A 20751-nucleotide genomic window follows, 5' to 3' on the forward strand; every position below is an offset into this window, starting at 1 on the left:
TATATATATATATATTGATATAAATACCTTTTCATTATCTTATCTAAATAATATTGTTGTCTCTTACATATGCCTTTTGGCAAACCTAATTTGATATGGGGGTTTGTTTTGGGTTTTGTTTTTTAGCGCAATGGCTTTCTTATCACTGTTGCATAAAGTCCAGTTTTGTGGGGCTTCTGGGTAATATTTTTCCTATAGATGGTTTCTCTCATCTCAACTTTGGGTCTCTGCAGGTCCTTTATAGTTCTATTGACCAATTGATTCCTTTTCGGACTAATGCCTTATTTTCCTGTATTGGCAAATGACCTCTGAGCTGTCACAGTCATGGCATATTTTTAATATTACATTTCTCATTACTTCAAAGGATGTTGAAGATTTGAAACATGTTTTACAAACCAAGCCAGTTTAGGGCTTCTTTGGAACATTATTCTGGACTTTTATTTGATAGCTTCATGATTGTGTTTACATTTTGCAATGAAATCTGCATCAGTTTCAGATATAATAGACATTTGAGTCATGGTTGTTGCCTTTACCAATCAAGCCAAGCTTGATGTGCTTCATGTCTCTTTGGCAGCACTTAGGGCTAATGTGTAGGATTATGATACATGAAAGAGGGTAGATGCATAGTCCGAAAACAACAGCGAAAAGGTGTAATCTAAAAGACAAATAAGAAGAAAAAGGGAACTAGGAAAGCAGAGGTCAGGGCTTGCAGCTGAAAGTCACAGTTAGGGATTGATCAACATAGATGAGCCCAAGAAGTTTAGCAATACCATTTAAAAGAAAGAGAAAACCAAACTTAGAATGTGTATTTCTTAAAATCTGCAGTTGTGAATAACCCTGTAAATATCCTAAGAGATTGGATGTATATCATGGTTTGTTTCTTTCAAATGCTAATTTTCCCTTTATTCAATAATATGCTGGTTGTTGGGCTTTAAAATATGGTCATCTGGAAATTTTAGTAGCATTGAAAAAATGGACATGGAGGGAGTGCCTGCTGAACAATCCAACATTTTGAAACTCCCAGCAAAAGTCGTTCTACTGACATCCAGTTTTCAATAAAGGGAACTTCTGCTTAAAGCTAAACTCCAGTAATATAGCATGAAACTTTTGCCTTTGTGCAGGAGCTTCCTGTAATAAAGACCAGTTACTGCTGCTCTCAACTTGTGCAGGGTTACTGGTCTTATCTCTGCCTTCTGTAGTTTCTGCAAGCAGCCTGTAGAGGGTGGCTCTGCTCTGTGTACAGCACAGTGATGATATCACTGCTGTTTTACAATGTAATAACTGGGTTTAAAAAAGCATTCAGTGCACATTTATGGCTATTAAGAAATAGATTTAAATGAAAGTTTTTGTGCCTAAAGTTTACCTTTAAAACTGCTTGTCATCATACTGTATGTTTGACCTAAGTTACCTATATTACTTTCAGGTGGAACTCTAAGGGCTTAAGACGATGGGCATTGGTTTCCTGCACGTAACCCTCTCAATGCCTTCAAACACACTGCTGGCTGCCACTGCCTACTCTACTGGAAGTGATTTACAGCTGCCTATTCCACTTCGACACACCAAAACGTACTACCCCGCACTCGCCTCAAGCTGTGCTTGATTAGTCTCAATGGAGAGCAGGGAAGACATGAGGGGTCTATTAGAGCCCTGATGCCTCATTAAAGAAAACCTGTCAAAAAGTTTAAAACATTAAAAAAAACTAAGGTTTTTTTTAAGGCCCCCCCTCCCCCATATATACATGAATGACAACACATGATTCAGATGCACTTGCGTATGAAAACAACAATTGCACCAATTGCACCTTGCATCTGCAAGGGTTAACTGCTTGCTTCCATCTAGAGAATAAAATAAAGTTGAACTCCCCAAAACCTCAAAGCAGACCAGCTATCACAGCCCTTCCAGCCTGTCTCCTCCTACGCTGCAGTGATGCTATGTCCCTCAGCATCCTCACTTCCTATACACTGTGTATTAGACATGATGGCTCCGGGACCCTGCAGCAGAGGGGATGAGAGGCTAAAGAGAGGCTGGAGAGCGGTCTAAGAGCAAGCCGGTTCAGAGGCTCGAGTAAGTATACCTTTTCTATTTTAGTCCCCAGACTAAAACGAGCACTTAATCTTTGTAGTGTGGGGGTAGCCCCATTGCAAGAGTTAATAAAGCATTTTGCCCAGAGTTATGCTTTTAAACTCCATCAGGTTATTATTGCTGTCAGAGTAACCTTTTTGGGGAGATTTCCCTTCACTTTTTTGGAGATCAAATTGGATTACCAGATTAGATTACTTTCCACAATCCAAGTGCCATTTTGCAGTGTCTTAAATGACAAAACAACGTATTACTGTACAAGCATTGGCACAACATCTGAGAGTGTTTCTTCACTAAAGAAGTATTTCGACAACTGTGTCTAAAAGTATCCTACGCTACCAGCATTTAACTCTACAGCATGAAATCATACAAAATGCATAGCCTTGTAATGCTGCCATTCAAAGCTTCTGTTTATTATAGCCAAGGCATGACAAGATTTTGATATGCAAGGAATGGGCTAAAAGAAAATTAAATCACAGAACGATGACTTTCTTTTATTCATCTTGGCCTTCACGCGCAGGGCCAAAGAAAGCAAATAGCTGCAGCATTTCTGCCATATTTTACAGCAAATGTCCGTTTAGATCAAACAGATTATTCTCCAAATGCAGATGATAAAATATGCCCTTTGAAACAATGCTAAGAATGGAGGACACCACAAAACGTGTTAATACAGAATAGCAAATGTAACTCTCTCTCTGCCTTTTACCAGCAGTCGCCACAGTACAGGGCTTGTTAACATTCTTCACGTGATTCTCCAGCAAATGTCAGCCTCTAAGATCAATATGTGATTTGCATTGGTCTAAATGGTAAAGTTACAGTATTCGGTTACTAGCACAGAGCTATACAAGTCTATGCGCGCACTTGTATTGGGTTTGAATTGCTTTGCACACTCCTGTATAGAAAAAAACCGTCATAGACATGCTAAAGATTAAAGTACAATTTAAGCTACAATGCTTACTTCTTAATAGAGTGGTGAGCGGACAAAAAATTGTTAGTTTATGCGGTGTCTTTTTAGGTCAATTTTCTTTCACTTCCTGTCTCTCAGAAAAAGCAGCAAATAAGAAATCTCTCTAAAAGTAATGGAAATACAAACCAGGCAGTTATTATTCGAACAAGTGTTCTCAATGGAACATTTGCTCTCTATTCCTGTTCCGATATAAACTAGAAATGTGGGGGTTCTTCCCCTCTTTCAGTCCTTGTGGCACAAGCACAGACAGGTCACAAGCACAGACTCTCCCCAGCATAGACAGAGACAACCATAAAAACTTTCCAAACCTTCCCTTGGGTTTAGCTAGACTTCAAAGGAAACCTGTCAAAAATAAAATACAAAAGCTGCCACTGTTGATCGCTTTCTGAAAATGCTAGTTACCCGTTTGTCTCTGGTCTGAGTCATTAAAGGAGAACTACGGGGTGAGTCAATTACACTCACCCCCATAGTGATAGCCAGCAAAGTGACATTGAAACTGTCACACGTCAGCTCTATTGGTCGGGGAGTGAACACATTGTTCACTTCCCGATCATCTCCCTGCAGAGAGCGGTCCCCGCAGGTACCTCCCTTTAAAATGGAATGGGTGCTAAAGGAAAAAGGTAAAAAGTAAGTAAGAAATTACAAAGATTTTAAGTAAATAACAAGGAAAAATGTATATAACTCGGAGAGGATGCACATCTGGCAATGTGTGTATCATACTGCAAGAAAAATGGGCTGTTTGAGAGGAAACTAACCAGATGTTGTAAGGAAACTAAGCAGTGTAGCTTTACTGTTTTGGGAAATTTAGAACGCGATGTGGGGTTATTCAGTTTGGCACAGCTGTTATGATGGAATATAGGGTTTTTGGAGTAAAGCAGATTCATTTGGTGTAGTAAGGAACTCCGGGATAGTGTTCAATTTTGCCACAACTTCCTGCCCTAATGTTTATATTGTTTTAAATTTCCAATTAAAAATTCCTAGGTTTTTGATTTGGGTACCTTAGGAAAGACTGTGACATCATAGAGAAAGTCCCACTATACTTAGGCCCCCGAAGGAGGTATCAAGTGCTCATTTCACTTCTCCTCATTGTGCAGGGCTAAAGAAACACTGTGATCCCCATCATGCAATGGGAGTTGTAGTTCTCAATGGGAATTATTGTGGATAGGTTTGTAAGGAGGGGTATTTATAGGAGTGAATGGCCATGCTAGTGGGCAGGACAGACCAGGGGTCTATGATCCTGGTTCTTCACACTTAAGGTGCCCATACACCTTACAATTATCTGGAGATTTTTGTCTGCTTTTGCGTTCTCGTCCGAAAATCTGCCAGTTGATGGAAAGTGCACAACCGGCAGATTTTTGTCTTTCAAGCAGGCTAGAAAACTTTTGTCTAGTTGGACGAAAATTGGTCAGGTTAGTGGCGTTGTTGTACAACACAAATCTCAAGATGAAAACTGCACATGCGCAAACAAAAATCTGTCCTTTCATTCGATGAAAATGAGCCAGGTGGTGGTGCTGATGAGCAGTAATTGCGAACTACATTGGTCTGTGCGTGATGGGCTAGTAAGAAGATTGAACGAGGGCGAGATGTCTGGACAAAAAAAGTTGTACAATGGTTGTGAGTATGGCCACCAATACACACATTGCTGCTGGGTAATGAAAGGACTACAGTGGGGATGTCACAAGATTGGTGGTCCAGGGAAGGAGCAGAAGCAGTGAACATCAAGCTTATAAAAAAGAGAAAAGGTACACTAAGCCCTTATTATGCACAATCCCAACAGTGATTGTACAGTGTCTTCAGCATTTGTTAAGGATGAGCAAGGTCATTATTAAAGCTGCCTAAAGTTTTCTTCATAGAATTCAGCTTTAAAATGTTGCATATTAAGGTGATAGACAAAATATTTCCAACAAAATGTCAAATCAGTTGTCATATACAAACCTGCTGGACAATTGTGGTCAATTCCAAGCACAATTGGATAACATTGTTCCTTGTGACAGAGTAATCTGTAACAGCAGCAAATGGCGATCTACAAAAGGAAACATTTTAACATGGTTTGTTTCAGCTGCATTAAACATGTATAATTGTAACCTATTTAAAAGATATGTATTTATTCATACCACCCAACAGTTCCCATGATATACCAAAACAAATCCAGTGTGTGTTGAATTTGCATCTACTTTTAGACAGCATATTCAGTTCCAGATCCGAGACATGGAACTGCCGAGAGGTATTCCAATTTTCAGAATCATTTGGAAACTTTTCTAGCATTCCTCAATACTGTACTTATTCTAAAGAACTATGTCTAGCACATATCCTGAAAGCCATTAGGAATGCATTTTAATTTTAGAGAGGTATGAGGTATATATCCTGCGAATTATAGATTTTTTTATTGTAACTGTAAAAGGAGAAGAACAAAATCAACTGCAAATTTTTTTTTAATGGAGCACAAACATTACCATAGTGCCAGTAATGGTGCCCAGTAGCAGTGAAAAGGATTTCCTTTTTCAGTTTGTTTTTTATTTTCAACTGATATGGCTGTTAAAACACATTTCCCATCCTAGGGTGACTATGCTCCCTCACTGTACTGCATCTATGAAGCAGCAGGGTGACCATAGGGCAAGAAGTGTGTTGGGCCTACAAACTGGCCCGGAGATGCTGGTGATAACACTGCAGTGGGCACAGGAACTTATATGCTCACTGGAGTTCTGTAAGAATCAATAGGTTTTTTTGCAGTTATCCAACAGGTATATTTAATAGACATTAACTCTCACCACAATGGGGAAGCTATAGGTAGAAACATAACATGTACAGGGTTCGGCAAATTAAGTCAGTTTCCATGGGGATCCTAATAGGTTGGACTTGATGGACTAATGTCTTTATTCAACCTCAAATACTATGTAACTATATATTAGGTTCCTTCTTCACTGGGAAAAAGCTTACATTTTTAATAATGGATCAGGGAAAAGAACAAGTATAACTAAAACCATAAATAAAAATGTTCAGTGGGGCAAATGTAAAAAATATGTTGATATTTTTCATATCTTCATGTATTCTTATTAATTTAGCTAATAAATCGGACCTATAAAACAGCAGCATTAATGCTTAAACAATTTACTGCAGGGAAGCTGGACATGAAAAACAGTAATTTTTTTCATTATTATGGAGTCTGATATTTGGTTTGGGCATTTGCACTATATTGTACCTCATCATTTATTTTTCTAAAGCAAGACATAAAATGTATAAACTACACTTTAAAAATGTATACAGTGTTCTATGAAATGTGGATGGTAAAGGCATTATAACCTTAGCAAAAAAGAAAAAAAAAATGTACAGCTATTTCATGACAATTGTAGAAGACCGGATTACATGGTTTTATATTTAATCATATTGTATGAGCACATCAGAAATTGATCTTGATACAGCCCCAGATTTTATGACGTGCTCATTTAGACATACTACATACTTTTTCTTTAAATATTAGTATTTATAAAGATAATTGAATTGAGCAACTGTATTTCATGGGAGAGGAGCCAGTGAATCAGCAGTACAGGAATCAGTCTGTCCAGTATATATTAAGCTATTGTTCCCCAAACGGGTCCTCAACTGACACTAACAGTGCACATTTTCCAGCTCTTTTCACACATCACAAATGCAATAATCTGCATGGGTTTTTGGAAAAAGTAATTCACGCAGCTGCTTACAAAACGGGAAACTTGGAAAAACCAGGTCCTCTTACTGGTTCATGGGGGAGCAAAATTACATGAACTGAAGTAGTGTTTTGCTTACAGCACTGGTAAAAATATTAAGAGTGAGAACTTTTACATAGTCTGATGACAGAGAAGCATTTTGTAGCATAGATGAATCACTTCAGCCATTCAGAAGTAAACTTGCATTGCACATTACTACAACAAATAGGAATACCTTAAGGCCTCATTCACACTGTAATTGGCCCACACGTACAGCTCCATGCAGGGCCGTGCCGAGCAGCTCCTGGGAAGGATAGGTGCTGCGTACGATTAGTACGCAGCCCCCCGTCCTTCTCCATGGGACTATGCAGCAGTACACCCCCCTACACTCGCCCGCCCTGCACGTCCGTGTGGGTGTGGGTGAGCATACTCGTACGCCGACAGAATAGATCTTGTCTGCATCCGAGCGCGGAAACACGCACTCCTACGAACCTGCACTTGAGGTGAGCGTAGGGGGCGTACGGGCATGTAGTCCGATAGAGAAGGACGGGGGCTGTGTACTAATCACACGCAGCACCTGTCCTTCCCGGGAGCTGCTCGGTACGGCCCTGCACACAGCACCGAGCTGTACGTGCGGGCCGATTACAGTCTGTAAATTCGCAGATCAATGCTAGTGCTGTACTTTTATGTAGCAATGGTAAAATTGGAAAAAGGCTTATTTTATTTGTCATTACAAATAAAGTACATCTCTGTTAAGGGCCTTTGCTTGCGTCAGCAGGAACTTGGCAAATCCCAAGCACAAAATCAATATTCTTGCAAATTTAATAAGCCCATTATATTTATGTTAAAGAGTTATAATTGGCTAGTGGCAACAGGGAATTATGAAAAAGGGAAACAAAACAAACTAGGTGGCTGTAAAAACATCCCAAACCTAAAAGGATAATTCAGCATTTGGTTTTAATACTTAGACATTTCAATATACTGTCAATATATTTATCAGTCATATTCATTCCTTCTGTAAGGCTCCTTTTTTGAACACTTCTTGAAAAAATGTTCAGAGTGCTTTTTTGCTACAGACCTTCTTAGAACCTTTAAGCGCTATATGATAAAAAATATTTTGCCTTTGCATTCTACAATTTAAGACAGGAGGTGGTTCATGGGTACACCTAGGGGAATTGCTACCAGCCCTATAAGAAACTGGAACAGATGCAGCCATGACAAGAAGGGGTTAAAATCTACTCATATGAGAGCAGGGATTTTTTTTGTGTGTCTTTAGCTTTTCTAAAATCAACCTAATAGCATAGATATAGGCTCAAGTATACACCCTAGGACCAGATCAGGAGAAGCAAATGTATAAAGTACCAATCAGGATTCAGAAATTTCAACAATACTTTTAAAGAACATGGATGGGGCGAACATGGATGGGGCGAACATGGATGGGGCGAACATGGATGGGGCGAACATGGATGGGGCGAACATGGATGGGGCGAACATGAAAGGGGGCAGTTTGAGGCTGGGGAAAACCTGTGACAGATATTTTTATAAAAGCCAAACCTTGACACTTAAAAATAAAGAAGACTACGGTAGTATTTGCCGAATCTCTTCACACATATATGTTGGAAATTGGTATGGATCATGGTGGTAGCTGGAACATCCCAAAAAAGTGTTTAAATATGAGAGTCCATAAACAACAAAGAATTAAAAAAATTCTCTGGTGTGATTGCTGGTGTGTATTGGTGTGGAATTATCCACATAATGGAAGCTACACATCAGTCACAGGGTGGCAGAAGGTCAATGATAAAAGTCTGCCCTTGTTCTGTAACCATTAGAAATATTAGCTGCTCATTTGGTGCTTGCCTAGTTGTTGTTTTGCATGCAGATTGCCCAGGCCACCAAAATAATTGATGTCTCAATTGTAGGTCATCTGCAGACTTGGAGAAAATAAAAATAAATAGTCCAGATGCATGGATACCCATACAAGGTGGAGCGTTGCCCCTAAACAGAGATCTTGGGGAGATGCTACCACAGTGCAAAACTCTTCTCCAGTGAAGCGTTACTTAACTGGCAGAAGACTGTGATGCAGATTTATGTGCTTGGATACAGATTCAGCACTTTCAAATTGCACAATCTGGAAATAGTGATAGCTAAAGACCAACTAACTGGTACTCAGCCTCTGTTAAAGTAGCCCTTATTTAGAATAAATGTTGTGGAAAGGAATGCAAAGCTTTCCAGCAGTCAAATGAGTAAAAAGGACAACTTGATCTTAGGTCTGAAGTAATCACTTTCAGAAAGAAAAAACACAAAAAGGTCACTAGAATACAGGAAAAACACATTTGAAGAAGTTCAAACTATCAAAGGCCAGTAGTGATTCTATGAGCCATTTTTTATGGTCAACTCCTTTTTGGTATTCTTTGAGGATGGGGCAAATTTAAGATTGCAGAAACCTGAAGAGCATACCTAGATAATTTAATAAAACATTAGTAAGTGGACCTCTCACCATATTGCTTTCTAATCCCGCTTTGCATCCCAATAAGGTATTAGTAACAGTCCAAATAGGAGCAACAGGTATTGCACCAGGGCTGATATAATGGCTTTTAAACAAAATTCCAGTCTAACTGATTTTCAGAAAACAAGGCTGTATTTTGATATCATGGTGATGGCAACACTCTTGTATAAAAGCTCTGTTCCTTGTAATAGGCAATTATTTTAGGTAATGATGAATGCAAGAACTTCTTCCTATAGCTTATTTTCAAAATGTGACTTGACATGTCCATAGGCTAACAGTAGAGCGGAATTAAATAAGAAAAATATAACTGGTTGTACTTTTAGAGGCTTGCTTCCCGTACCCTGCTGCCCTAGGCACTCACCTATTAACATTCTGAATTCAGCATGTATTTTTGACATAATTTTAAACACAAGGTATGAAACCAGGTACTAGCAATTTTTCTTTTTGTACAATATGCTGTGTGAGGTGGAAGAGGTAAATCACATGAAAAAATCATCTATATTAACCTGTTACAGTGAATATTGTGCAAGGCAGTCACTGGCAGGGTTGCGGATGGTGCTCTAGGTTTCTCACCTACACCTGATGAGGGGTTCCAGGATTTGTATCTGTTACAGAGAAAACAAATCTTGTCTCCTCAAAACCTAAGCTCTGGCCTGGGTCCGAAAACCCAGAGGCTTTGATTTTGTTTGTGGGATAAAGCCTAAGTCCTAAGTCCATGTTTCACTTATAAGCTAGACCTCATTATTTGTCAGCTGTGCACAGGCCATTATAGACGTGAGCTGACTTAAGCTCAATGGCTCTCTTTATCTGCCATGTTAGAGCCTGCTGTTGGGTGAAAAGACTGACTGCTACAGTTCAACACTTATGAATTATATGTGTTGCCTGTTTGTATGGGGAACCCATTTGGGGGCTTCCTATTAGTTAGGAACCAACATATCTTTAGTTAGTGTCTTCGACAAGATGTTTTGTTGGTTTATGCTAATAACTTGTTGTACAAAGCTCACCTGCATTGTACTGTGATTGTTAATTGCCCTACTGAACAAAAGTGTAGGACAAACCTGTTGGGACTGTTTCTGGGTTTCTCTGTATCATGCATGGTTTTCTGCTGACACTACCAGTAAAGCCTGCCCCCTTACAACTAATGAAAGAAAAAAAAGGCCAATAAAAAAAACAAAAAAAAACAGGTTTTGTATTAAACCTTGGAAGGCTCAAGCAACAGACAGCACTTAGTACTTTGCCCTTAAGATGAGCAATGTAGTCAGTCTCTGCTACAATATGTTTATTCCAGTGTACAATATATAATTAAAACTGACTGCAAGTGTAAAGATGAGAAATATGAGTTATGGGACAGTGGTTGGGTGAGGCATAAATTTCCATTGGGGAGACCATCCTTCTGGTGCCTGAGAAATGAGGAGGCTGGCAGGGAACTGGCTGCTAGCATTCACCCGAACCTGAGAAGTATGCTTTGACAAGCCACTCAACTACTTTTTTTTTTAATAGTCAAGTCTATTACAGGACTACCAGCTCACTATATGTTGAAAGCATGTCATCATTATAACCTTACACAGCCAAGCATGAGCATTGTTTAAGAAACTAACACAAATGTTTAATTAGGAGTTGCTCCACAGCACTCAATCAGATTCAAACCCACACTGAAGGTAACATTTAGAGAAATAAAGTTTGAATCTTATTGGTTGCTCTGAGGCAATACAGATAGATTTTATTTAAGACATGTCAATATATAAAAACCTATTATGAGTAATGGTTCTTTTGTCCCAGCCAGAAAATGCTATATCAGGTAACTGTATTGTTCTAGATCAAATAACTTACTAGCAATATCTAAAAGGAAATATGTATTAAAATGATTAAATAAATTGTGTTTTTCACTTACTTATCCAGTTTATGCCCTATCCATCTTTTTTTAAGGTTATCAATGTCATCCTGATCAGCGTGGCAATACCTAAGGCAAGAGAAGAACTTAAACATACAGGAAGGATTGCGGGTAAGAAAAAAAAGGCATTGAATCATACATATTGTTCTCAACTGCAATGCAGTATGTTTACATGGATTCACAAATTACAGCATAAAAATAGAACACTGACTCATTTGAAACATAAGAAATAGGTGTGCTCATCCTGAGAGGATACCAAGGGGTAAGATTACACACACATTAATAACAGAAACAGTATTTTCATATAAACGTCTTATAGAATCTTTAATAAACCAAAGTGCAACATGCCAAGTACAATAACTTTTCAAAATGATTACAGTTTCATAATGCTGGCAACGTTAACCTAGTATTGTATGGGTTACTATATTTTTTGTCCCACCAATTTCCTCTTGGTACAACTTCAAAGCAGCTATCCAGTCTTACTCTGGTTCTGTGCACAAGACTGCAATTGAGAAAATTAAATATTGAATATGAACACAAAGTATGAAACACATTTTTAGACAAGGGGTAATCACTGGATAAAGCTACTGCTGTACTTTAGGTTTACTTTAAAGAACTGATGCTTTTAAATATGCATCTGAATGTATAGAAGGGAAAGCCTGGTGGATTTAAGATGCAACACAATTCAGATTTGTTTTATTACCGTTTAATACAGTCAAGTTTTAGGTATACACTGCTTTATTATTAGGAGCAGGGGCAGACTGGGCCGGGGGGGCATGGTGGCAATTGCCCCCCGGGCCTCTCTGGTGCCTGTAAAAACGGCCCCCGCTGGCGCAGCTGCAATCGCTTGAAGCTCTTCGGCTGCCTTTGATTAGCCCGTGTAGTGTTCGGGCTCAACGGCAGCTCCCTCCGCCCACTTCTTCTGCCATTGGCTGGAGGGAGGCTGCACTCCTACTGCCTGTCTGCTGGGTCCTAAAGGGAGGGCAGCAGGAAGTGGCTGGAATCACCTGAAAACGTGCAGGCGACCTCACTGCTCCCCCCACCAGGAGAGGAAAAGAAGATGGCACAGCACCTGAAACAGGAGAGAAGAACCACTGTAAGTCCCTGACTGCTGCACTGCTTTACTGATTGCTGCACTGCGTTACTGACTGCTGCACTGCATTACATGCTGACTGATGCACGACTTTACTGACAGCTGCACTGCATTACATGCTGACTGATGCACTGCTTTACTGACAGTTGCACTGCGTTACATGCTGACTGCTGCACTGCATTACATGCTTACCGATTACTGTGTTACATACTGACGGCTGCACTGTGTTGCATGCTGACCTCTGCACTGCGTTACATACTGACCGCTGCAATGCATTGCATGTTGACTGCTGACTTCTGAACTGCGTTGCATACTGACAGCTGCACCTCATTACATGCTGACAGCTGCACTGCGTTACATGCTGACAGCTGCACTGCGTTACATACTGACCTCTACAGAGCGAGCGAGAGAGAGCTCAGAGCGAAGCTCAGAGAGAGAGAGAGCGAGAGAGAGAGAGAGAGCTCAGAGCGAGAGCGAGAGAGAGAGAGAGCTCAGAGCTCAGAGAGAGAGAGCTCAGAGCTCAGAGAGAGAGAGAGAGAGCTCAGAGAGCGAGGGAGAGAGCTCAGAGAGCGAGGGAGAGAGCTCAGAGAGCGAGGGAGAGAGCTCAGAGAGCGAGGGAGAGAGCTCAGAGAGCGAGGGAGAGAGCTCAGAGAGCGAGGGAGAGAGCTCAGAGAGCGAGGGAGAGAGCTCAGAGAGCGAGGGAGAGAGCTCAGAGAGCGAGGGAGAGAGCTCAGAGAGCGAGGGAGAGAGCTCAGAGAGCGAGGGAGAGAGCTCAGAGAGCGAGGGAGAGAGCTCAGAGAGCGAGGGAGAGAGCTCAGAGAGCGAGGGAGAGAGCTCAGAGAGCGAGGGAGAGAGCTCAGAGAGCGAGGGAGAGAGCTCAGAGAGCGAGGGAGAGAGCTCAGAGAGCGAGGGAGAGAGCTCAGAGAGCGAGGGAGAGAGCTCAGAGAGCGAGGGAGAGAGCTCAGAGAGCGAGGGAGAGAGCTCAGAGAGCGAGGGAGAGAGCTCAGAGAGCGAGGGAGAGAGCTCAGAGAGCGAGGGAGAGAGCTCAGAGAGCGAGGGAGAGAGCTCAGAGAGCGAGGGAGAGAGCTCAGAGAGCGAGGGAGAGAGCTCAGAGAGCGAGGGAGAGAGCTCAGAGAGCGAGGGAGAGAGCTCAGAGAGCGAGGGAGAGAGCTCAGAGAGCGAGGGAGAGAGCTCAGAGAGCGAGGGAGAGAGCTCAGAGAGCGAGGGAGAGAGCTCAGAGAGCGAGGGAGAGAGCTCAGAGAGCGAGGGAGAGAGCTCAGAGAGCGAGGGAGAGAGCTCAGAGAGCGAGGGAGAGAGCTCAGAGAGCGAGGGAGAGAGCTCAGAGAGCGAGGGAGAGAGCTCAGAGAGCGAGGGAGAGAGCTCAGAGAGCGAGGGAGAGAGCTCAGAGAGCGAGGGAGAGAGCTCAGAGAGCGAGGGAGAGAGCTCAGAGAGCGAGGGAGAGAGCTCAGAGAGCGAGGGAGAGAGCTCAGAGAGCGAGGGAGAGAGCTCAGAGAGCGAGGGAGAGAGCTCAGAGAGCGAGGGAGAGAGCTCAGAGAGCGAGGGAGAGAGCTCAGAGAGCGAGGGAGAGAGCTCAGAGAGCGAGGGAGAGAGCTCAGAGAGCGAGGGAGAGAGCTCAGAGAGCGAGGGAGAGAGCTCAGAGAGCGAGGGAGAGAGCTCAGAGAGCGAGGGAGAGAGCTCAGAGAGCGAGGGAGAGAGCTCAGAGAGCGAGGGAGAGAGCTCAGAGAGCGAGGGAGAGAGCTCAGAGAGCGAGGGAGAGAGCTCAGAGAGCGAGGGAGAGAGCTCAGAGAGCGAGGGAGAGAGCTCAGAGAGCGAGGGAGAGAGCTCAGAGAGCGAGGGAGAGAGCTCAGAGAGCGAGGGAGAGAGCTCAGAGAGCGAGGGAGAGAGCTCAGAGAGCGAGGGAGAGAGCTCAGAGAGCGAGGGAGAGAGCTCAGAGAGCGAGGGAGAGAGCTCAGAGAGCGAGGGAGAGAGCTCAGAGAGCGAGGGAGAGAGCTCAGAGAGCGAGGGAGAGAGCTCAGAGAGCGAGGGAGAGAGCTCAGAGAGCGAGGGAGAGAGCTCAGAGAGCGAGGGAGAGAGCTCAGAGAGCGAGGGAGAGAGCTCAGAGAGCGAGGGAGAGAGCTCAGAGAGCGAGGGAGAGAGCTCAGAGAGCGAGGGAGAGAGCTCAGAGAGCGAGGGAGAGAGCTCAGAGAGCGAGGGAGAGAGCTCAGAGAGCGAGGGAGAGAGCTCAGAGAGCGAGGGAGAGAGCTCAGAGAGCGAGGGAGAGAGCTCAGAGAGCGAGGGAGAGAGCTCAGAGAGCGAGGGAGAGAGCTCAGAGAGCGAGGGAGAGAGCTCAGAGAGCGAGGGAGAGAGCTCAGAGAGCGAGGGAGAGAGCTCAGAGAGCGAGGGAGAGAGCTCAGAGAGCGAGGGAGAGAGCTCAGAGAGCGAGGGAGAGAGCTCAGAGAGCGAGGGAGAGAGCTCAGAGAGCGAGGGAGAGAGCTCAGAGAGCGAGGGAGAGAGCTCAGAGAGCGAGGGAGAGAGCTCAGAGAGCGAGGGAGAGAGCTCAGAGAGCGAGGGAGAGAGCTCAGAGAGCGAGGGAGAGAGCTCAGAGAGCGAGGGAGAGAGCTCAGAGAGCGAGGGAGAGAGCTCAGAGAGCGAGGGAGAGAGCTCAGAGAGCGAGGGAGAGAGCTCAGAGAGCGAGGGAGAGAGCTCAGAGAGCGAGGGAGAGAGCTCAGAGAGCGAGGGAGAGAGCTCAGAGAGCGAGGGAGAGAGCTCAGAGAGCGAGGGAGAGAGCTCAGAGAGCGAGGGAGAGAGCTCAGAGAGCGAGGGAGAGAGCTCAGAGAGCGAGGGAGAGAGCTCAGAGAGCGAGGGAGAGAGCTCAGAGAGCGAGGGAGAGAGCTCAGAGAGCGAGGGAGAGAGCTCAGAGAGCGAGGGAGAGAGCTCAGAGAGCGAGGGAGAGAGCTCAGAGAGCGAGGGAGAGAGCTCAGAGAGCGAGGGAGAGAGCTCAGAGAGCGAGGGAGAGAGCTCAGAGAGCGAGGGAGAGAGCTCAGAGAGCGAGGGAGAGAGCTCAGAGAGCGAGGGAGAGAGCTCAGAGAGCGAGGGAGAGAGCTCAGAGAGCGAGGGAGAGAGCTCAGAGAGCGAGGGAGAGAGCTCAGAGAGCGAGGGAGAGAGCTCAGAGAGCGAGGGAGAGAGCTCAGAGAGCGAGGGAGAGAGCTCAGAGAGCGAGGGAGAGAGCTCAGAGAGCGAGGGAGAGAGCTCAGAGAGCGAGGGAGAGAGCTCAGAGAGCGAGGGAGAGAGCTCAGAGAGCGAGGGAGAGAGCTCAGAGAGCGAGGGAGAGAGCTCAGAGAGCGAGGGAGAGAGCTCAGAGAGCGAGGGAGAGAGCTCAGAGAGCGAGGGAGAGAGCTCAGAGAGCGAGGGAGAGAGCTCAGAGAGCGAGGGAGAGAGCTCAGAGAGCGAGGGAGAGAGCTCAGAGAGCGAGGGAGAGAGCTCAGAGAGCGAGGGAGAGAGCTCAGAGAGCGAGGGAGAGAGCTCAGAGAGCGAGGGAGAGAGCTCAGAGAGCGAGGGAGAGAGCTCAGAGAGCGAGGGAGAGAGCTCAGAGAGCGAGGGAGAGAGCTCAGAGAGCGAGGGAGAGAGCTCAGAGAGCGAGGGAGAGAGCTCAGAGAGCGAGGGAGAGAGCTCAGAGAGCGAGGGAGAGAGCTCAGAGAGCGAGGGAGAGAGCTCAGAGAGCGAGGGAGAGAGCTCAGAGAGCGAGGGAGAGAGCTCAGAGAGCGAGGGAGAGAGCTCAGAGAGCGAGGGAGAGAGCTCAGAGAGCGAGGGAGAGAGCTCAGAGAGCGAGGGAGAGAGCTCAGAGAGCGAGGGAGAGAGCTCAGAGAGCGAGGGAGAGAGCTCAGAGAGCGAGGGAGAGAGCTCAGAGAGCGAGGGAGAGAGCTCAGAGAGCGAGGGAGAGAGCTCAGAGAGCGAGGGAGAGAGCTCAGAGAGCGAGGGAGAGAGCTCAGAGAGCGAGGGAGAGAGCTCAGAGAGCGAGGGAGAGAGCTCAGAGAGCGAGGGAGAGAGCTCAGAGAGCGAGGGAGAGAGCTCAGAGAGCGAGGGAGAGAGCTCAGAGAGCGAGGGAGAGAGCTCAGAGAGCGAGGGAGAGAGCTCAGAGAGCGAGGGAGAGAGCTCAGAGAGCGAGGGAGAGAGCTCAGAGAGCGAGGGAGAGAGCTCAGAGAGCGAGGGAGAGAGCTCAGAGAGCGAGGGAGAGAGCTCAGAGAGCGAGGGAGAGAGCTCAGAGAGCGAGGGAGAGAGCTCAGAGAGCGAGGGAGAGAGCTCAGAGAGCGAGGGAGAGAGCTCAGAGAGCGAGGGAGAGAGCTCAGAGAGCGAGGGAGAGAGCTCAGAGAGCGAGGGAGAGAGCTCAGAGAGCGAGGGAGAGAGCTCAGAGAGCGAGGGAGAGAGCTCAGAGAGCGAGGGAGAGAGCTCAGAGAGCGAGGGAGAGAGCTCAGAGAGCGAGGGAGAGAGCTCAGAGAGCGAGGGAGAGAGCTCAGAGAGCGAGGGAGAGAGCTCAGAGAGCGAGGGAGAGAGCTCAGAGAGCGAGGGAGAGAGCTCAGAGAGAGAGAGAGCTCAGAGCGAGAGAGAGCGAGAGAGCTCAGAGCGAGAGAGAGCGAGAGAGCTCAGAGAGCGAGAGAGCTCAGAGAGCGAGAGAGCTCAGAGAGCGAGAGAGCTCAGAGAGCGAGAGAGCTCAGAGAGCGAGAGAGCTCAGAGAGCGAGAGAGCTCAGAGAGCGAGAGAGAAGTCGAGAGAAAGCGCCGAGTCGAGAGAAAGCGCCGAGTCGAGAGAAAGCGCCGAGTCGAGAGAAAGCGCCGAGTCGAGAGAAAGCGCCGAGTCGAGAGAAAGCGCCGAGTCGAGAGAAAGCGCCGAGTCGAGAGAAAGCGCCGAGTCGAGAGAAAGCGCCGAGTCGAGAGAAAGCGCCGAGTCGAGAGAAAGCGCCGAGTCGAGAGAAAGCGCCGAGTCGAGAGAAAGCGCCGAGTCGAGAGAAAGCGCCGAGTCGAGAGAAAGCGCCGAGTCGAGAGAAAGCGCCGAGTCGAGAGAAAGCGCCGAGTCGAGAGAAAGCGCCGAGTCGAGAGAAAGCGCCGAGTCGAGAGAAAGCGCCGAGTCGAGAGAAAGCGCCGAGTCGAGAGAAAGCGCCGAGTCGAGAGAAAGCGCCGAGTCGAGAGAAAGCGCCGAGTCGAGAGAAAGCGCCGAGTCGAGAGAAAGCGCCGAGTCGAGAGAAAGCGCCGAGTCGAGAGAAAGCGCCGAGTCGAGAGAAAGCGCCGAGTCGAGAGAAAGCGCCGAGTCGAGAGAAAGCGGATAATGAGATGTCATTAATAACTCTCAAAAGAACTATCCTTGCATATATTACATTTAAGTCTACTCAGTTGTGTTGCTCTATACAAAAAGGTTTTCAAATGTTTGTCATGAAACAAATTACCAGTATTGTAAAGAAATAATTTTTATGGATGACTTGATAGCTCATTATCTTTAGACCACTTATAACCTTTTGTACACCCCGGCTTTTATTCAGAGACCCACTTTAAGAACATCAAGTTCCTGGATCCCTCTGGGCATGGAGTGTGACCAAAGTTCTATGAGGAGACAGACCTACTCCTCATAAGCTCTCAATTTGGAGATACCTAAAGAGTTCTAGCAGCGTCAAAGATGGAAATAATACCAAATCATGATATTTGTATTTTTATTTTTCAAAGTTTACCAAGTCTTTAAAATAACAACACCATAAAAGGACTTGTCTACCCTCTTGTGTTTTTGTCTCATTTTTTTTTTCTAGGAGAAACCATAAAGCAAGCAAGGACAGAAAGCAAAGGAGGTTTTCAGCTTGCAGGATCAACAGGTATCACACTGATCCAACAGAAATAAAACTTTATCAATGGTTTAAATTACTACTTTCAAGGTTAGGGTTTAAATAACAGGCACACTTTAGGGAAGGTTATGTCTATTTCTAGCCATTACTAGTTATTTTTATTTTAAATAGAGTAGCACTCTTTGTCCCATTGGGAAGACTTACCCTCACTTACTGTCTAGAATGCAACTAAGAGGAAGATTCTTAAAAGCGACTTAAAACTTAAAATTCAGAATAAGCATCCCATTGGAAGAGTTTTCCTGACCTTCTGTTCTAGTGACACATGTACATTTGTGGGTGTCCCATATAATTTGCAGTCACAATGGTTACCAGAGAAATAGAGACAACAAAATTGCCCCATATGTGAGGCAGGCAACAATAAAAAGCTGCCCGTCTCACAGCCTTTTCCTTTTTGCCCAAACCTGAAAAAGAGTGTTGGCTAAAGGTATACTTTAATGGCTCACTTTAGGGGTAAGAATACATGTTAGGACTGGGGATGGTTAAGCATTAAAGCAAACCTGTCTTGAGAAAAAAAACCATGGATGCTGCATGGATTGCGGACCTCTTTCTTAAAATGCCAGTTGACCCACTGGCTTAAAATATTTTTGGTTACTGGCCCAGAACAAGTATGCATATAAGAAACGTGAAGCAAAGTTTGAAGTTCTTAACTGCATACTTGCTACCTTTCTTTTGATTTACTGACCCGAAGCAAGAGGCATTTCATTATGCATTGAAAACAGGCATTATTTTTGCATTCCTAGCAGTGAGGCCCCTTCACTGTGCAACATGGCTTTGCTGATAAACAATGCTGCAGTATATCACTGACGTGACTGTTTATCAAATGCCGTGAATTTTTCCAAAATTAGCAAAGTGAAATTTCCCAATTTTGGCAATTCCTACCTAGCCTTACAACCAGAAAGTGAAACATTTCTAAAATCATGATAAGCCCACTTTATAGTAGCCAAATATTGAGTGTGCTTTAGTGAGAGGGACACTTTCCTAAATTTGAGGGAGCTGCAGATTTTTTATAAATTTTTGATGCAAGGAGTACCACACCAATGTGAAGGAGAGAAATTAGATCACTTTGCTTATAAATTAGGAATGTTATGTTACTTTAACACTGCAACAATAAAACGTTTTCCAACCATTTATAAATAAGCACAAAATATGTTTTTTAGGATTTTTTTTTTCCCCCCTGCATGCTCCACAAGATTGCAAATGAAATGACAGTGCAATATCCTGTTCATTGATGTAAGCAGAAAAACATGAAATGTAATTTAATTGTTGTTACATAAATAAATCTCATTATCTAATTAAATTAAATACAATTTCAAAATATGTAAATTAATGAACACTAATGAACTTCCTGTAGGCTTAGCAGCAAATCATACATTCAGCTTCTCTAATATGCTTTACTAATCAAACTAAACATACCGGTCTTATTTAATAAGATATAAAAAAAGCAGTGATGCAAGATAAGCTTACATCAGCCAGAGTTTGGCTTTCATCAATTCACTGTTGTCAGAATGGGGATGAACAAGAAAAAAGGAAGACGAAAGAAGAACCTGAGTTTAGGCCAGCCATCCCAATATTTGCACGCATGGCATATCTTGCATTGATTATACATGGCCACATAAAATCAGGCGATGCCATAGTTTCAGCATTGTGTTCTACAGATGAACAATGTAGAAGCTTGGTAACAATTATTCCCAATAGTGAAAGACAGCTTTCACAGAGTGAACATGCTGCTGTCAGACGTTAAATGATGGGAAAATGTCTCCATTCATTATTGGGGCAAATCTGTGTGGCTATGAAAAGGCCTTTACCAAGCCTGACTGACCAATTAGGAGGTCTCTAGGTCACATAATAAAAATAGAAGCAGCTCCATATGGCGTGTGGCCACTCAATGTCAAAAAATCAATAGTGGGGGACTCACAATGACACATTCTGTCTCTCCAATTTTTTGGACAACTATTTAGGAGATTAGCAGATTTCCAAATGGCTGCAGCACACTCTAAATACCTTGCTTTCATGGCTAAACACTACCAGTTAGTGTTGGAGCTTTCACCCCCTACCTACTGCTCTTGCATAATCCTGCTGGACCACCTCATAAGCCAATAGGAATGTACAGGAAGGGACGAGCGAGCTTCTCTCTGTCACAATGGCTCAGCAGTAACAGGTTATTGTTAGCTTTTACGTCTAGGTTTCGGTACTTTATATATTAAGCAGTTTTGTATTTTTAATTTTAAAACAAATTCCCCTAATTTAATTTAAGGCACATTCTCTTTATAAAGGCAATGAAGCACTTTGATTAAAAAGGTATAGAATATATGTCACATGCACAAGTCTTTGCATTTCAGCCTCTTGCTACGTCATTTTTTTTTAAACGGCCTGAAAAATAATCAAATGTGGCATCCCTTATAACCAAGGCAACCCTGGGACATCCCCCCTTCCAATTTAATTTTACTGCCTATGTCGTGTGATATGCTCCCTGTGTTTCTCAAATCTGTGAGTATAAACATAAAAGTGCAGAATCTAGGGTTGTCATCTTGAACCCGTTGAATCAACTTCTAGAACAATCATGCAGCTTGAAGTCTGAAATATTTTGTCTCACACTGCATCCCTGTTTGAGGAAAGTCAAGCCCAGGCCTTAATCCTTTAAAAACCAAA

The 20751-nt window shown here is 44.3% G+C and overlaps 1 protein-coding gene across 9 annotated transcripts in view; it reads right to left on the reverse strand.

The window, feature by feature from the left end:
* CNKSR2 (connector enhancer of kinase suppressor of Ras 2) overlaps positions 1–20751 on the reverse strand; it is a 284331-nt gene that overhangs the window by 202616 nt on the left and 60964 nt on the right. For 6 of the 9 annotated variants that reach the window (XM_018562440.1, XM_018562438.1, XM_018562437.1 and 3 more), the window contains exon 4: positions 4982–5069. In XM_018562440.1, the coding sequence (XP_018417942.1) occupies positions 4982–5069 (88 nt within the window). Of the gene's footprint in view, positions 1–4981; positions 5070–11126; positions 11196–20751 lie in introns of all 9 variants that reach the window. The other 3 variants (XM_018562436.1, XM_018562432.1, XM_018562439.1) reach the window with 1 other exon arrangement.

Source organism: Nanorana parkeri, unplaced genomic scaffold (genome assembly GCF_000935625.1).
Source record: "Nanorana parkeri isolate BGI_ZX_2015 unplaced genomic scaffold, ASM93562v1 scaffold577, whole genome shotgun sequence".
NCBI lineage: Eukaryota > Metazoa > Chordata > Amphibia > Anura > Dicroglossidae > Nanorana > Nanorana parkeri.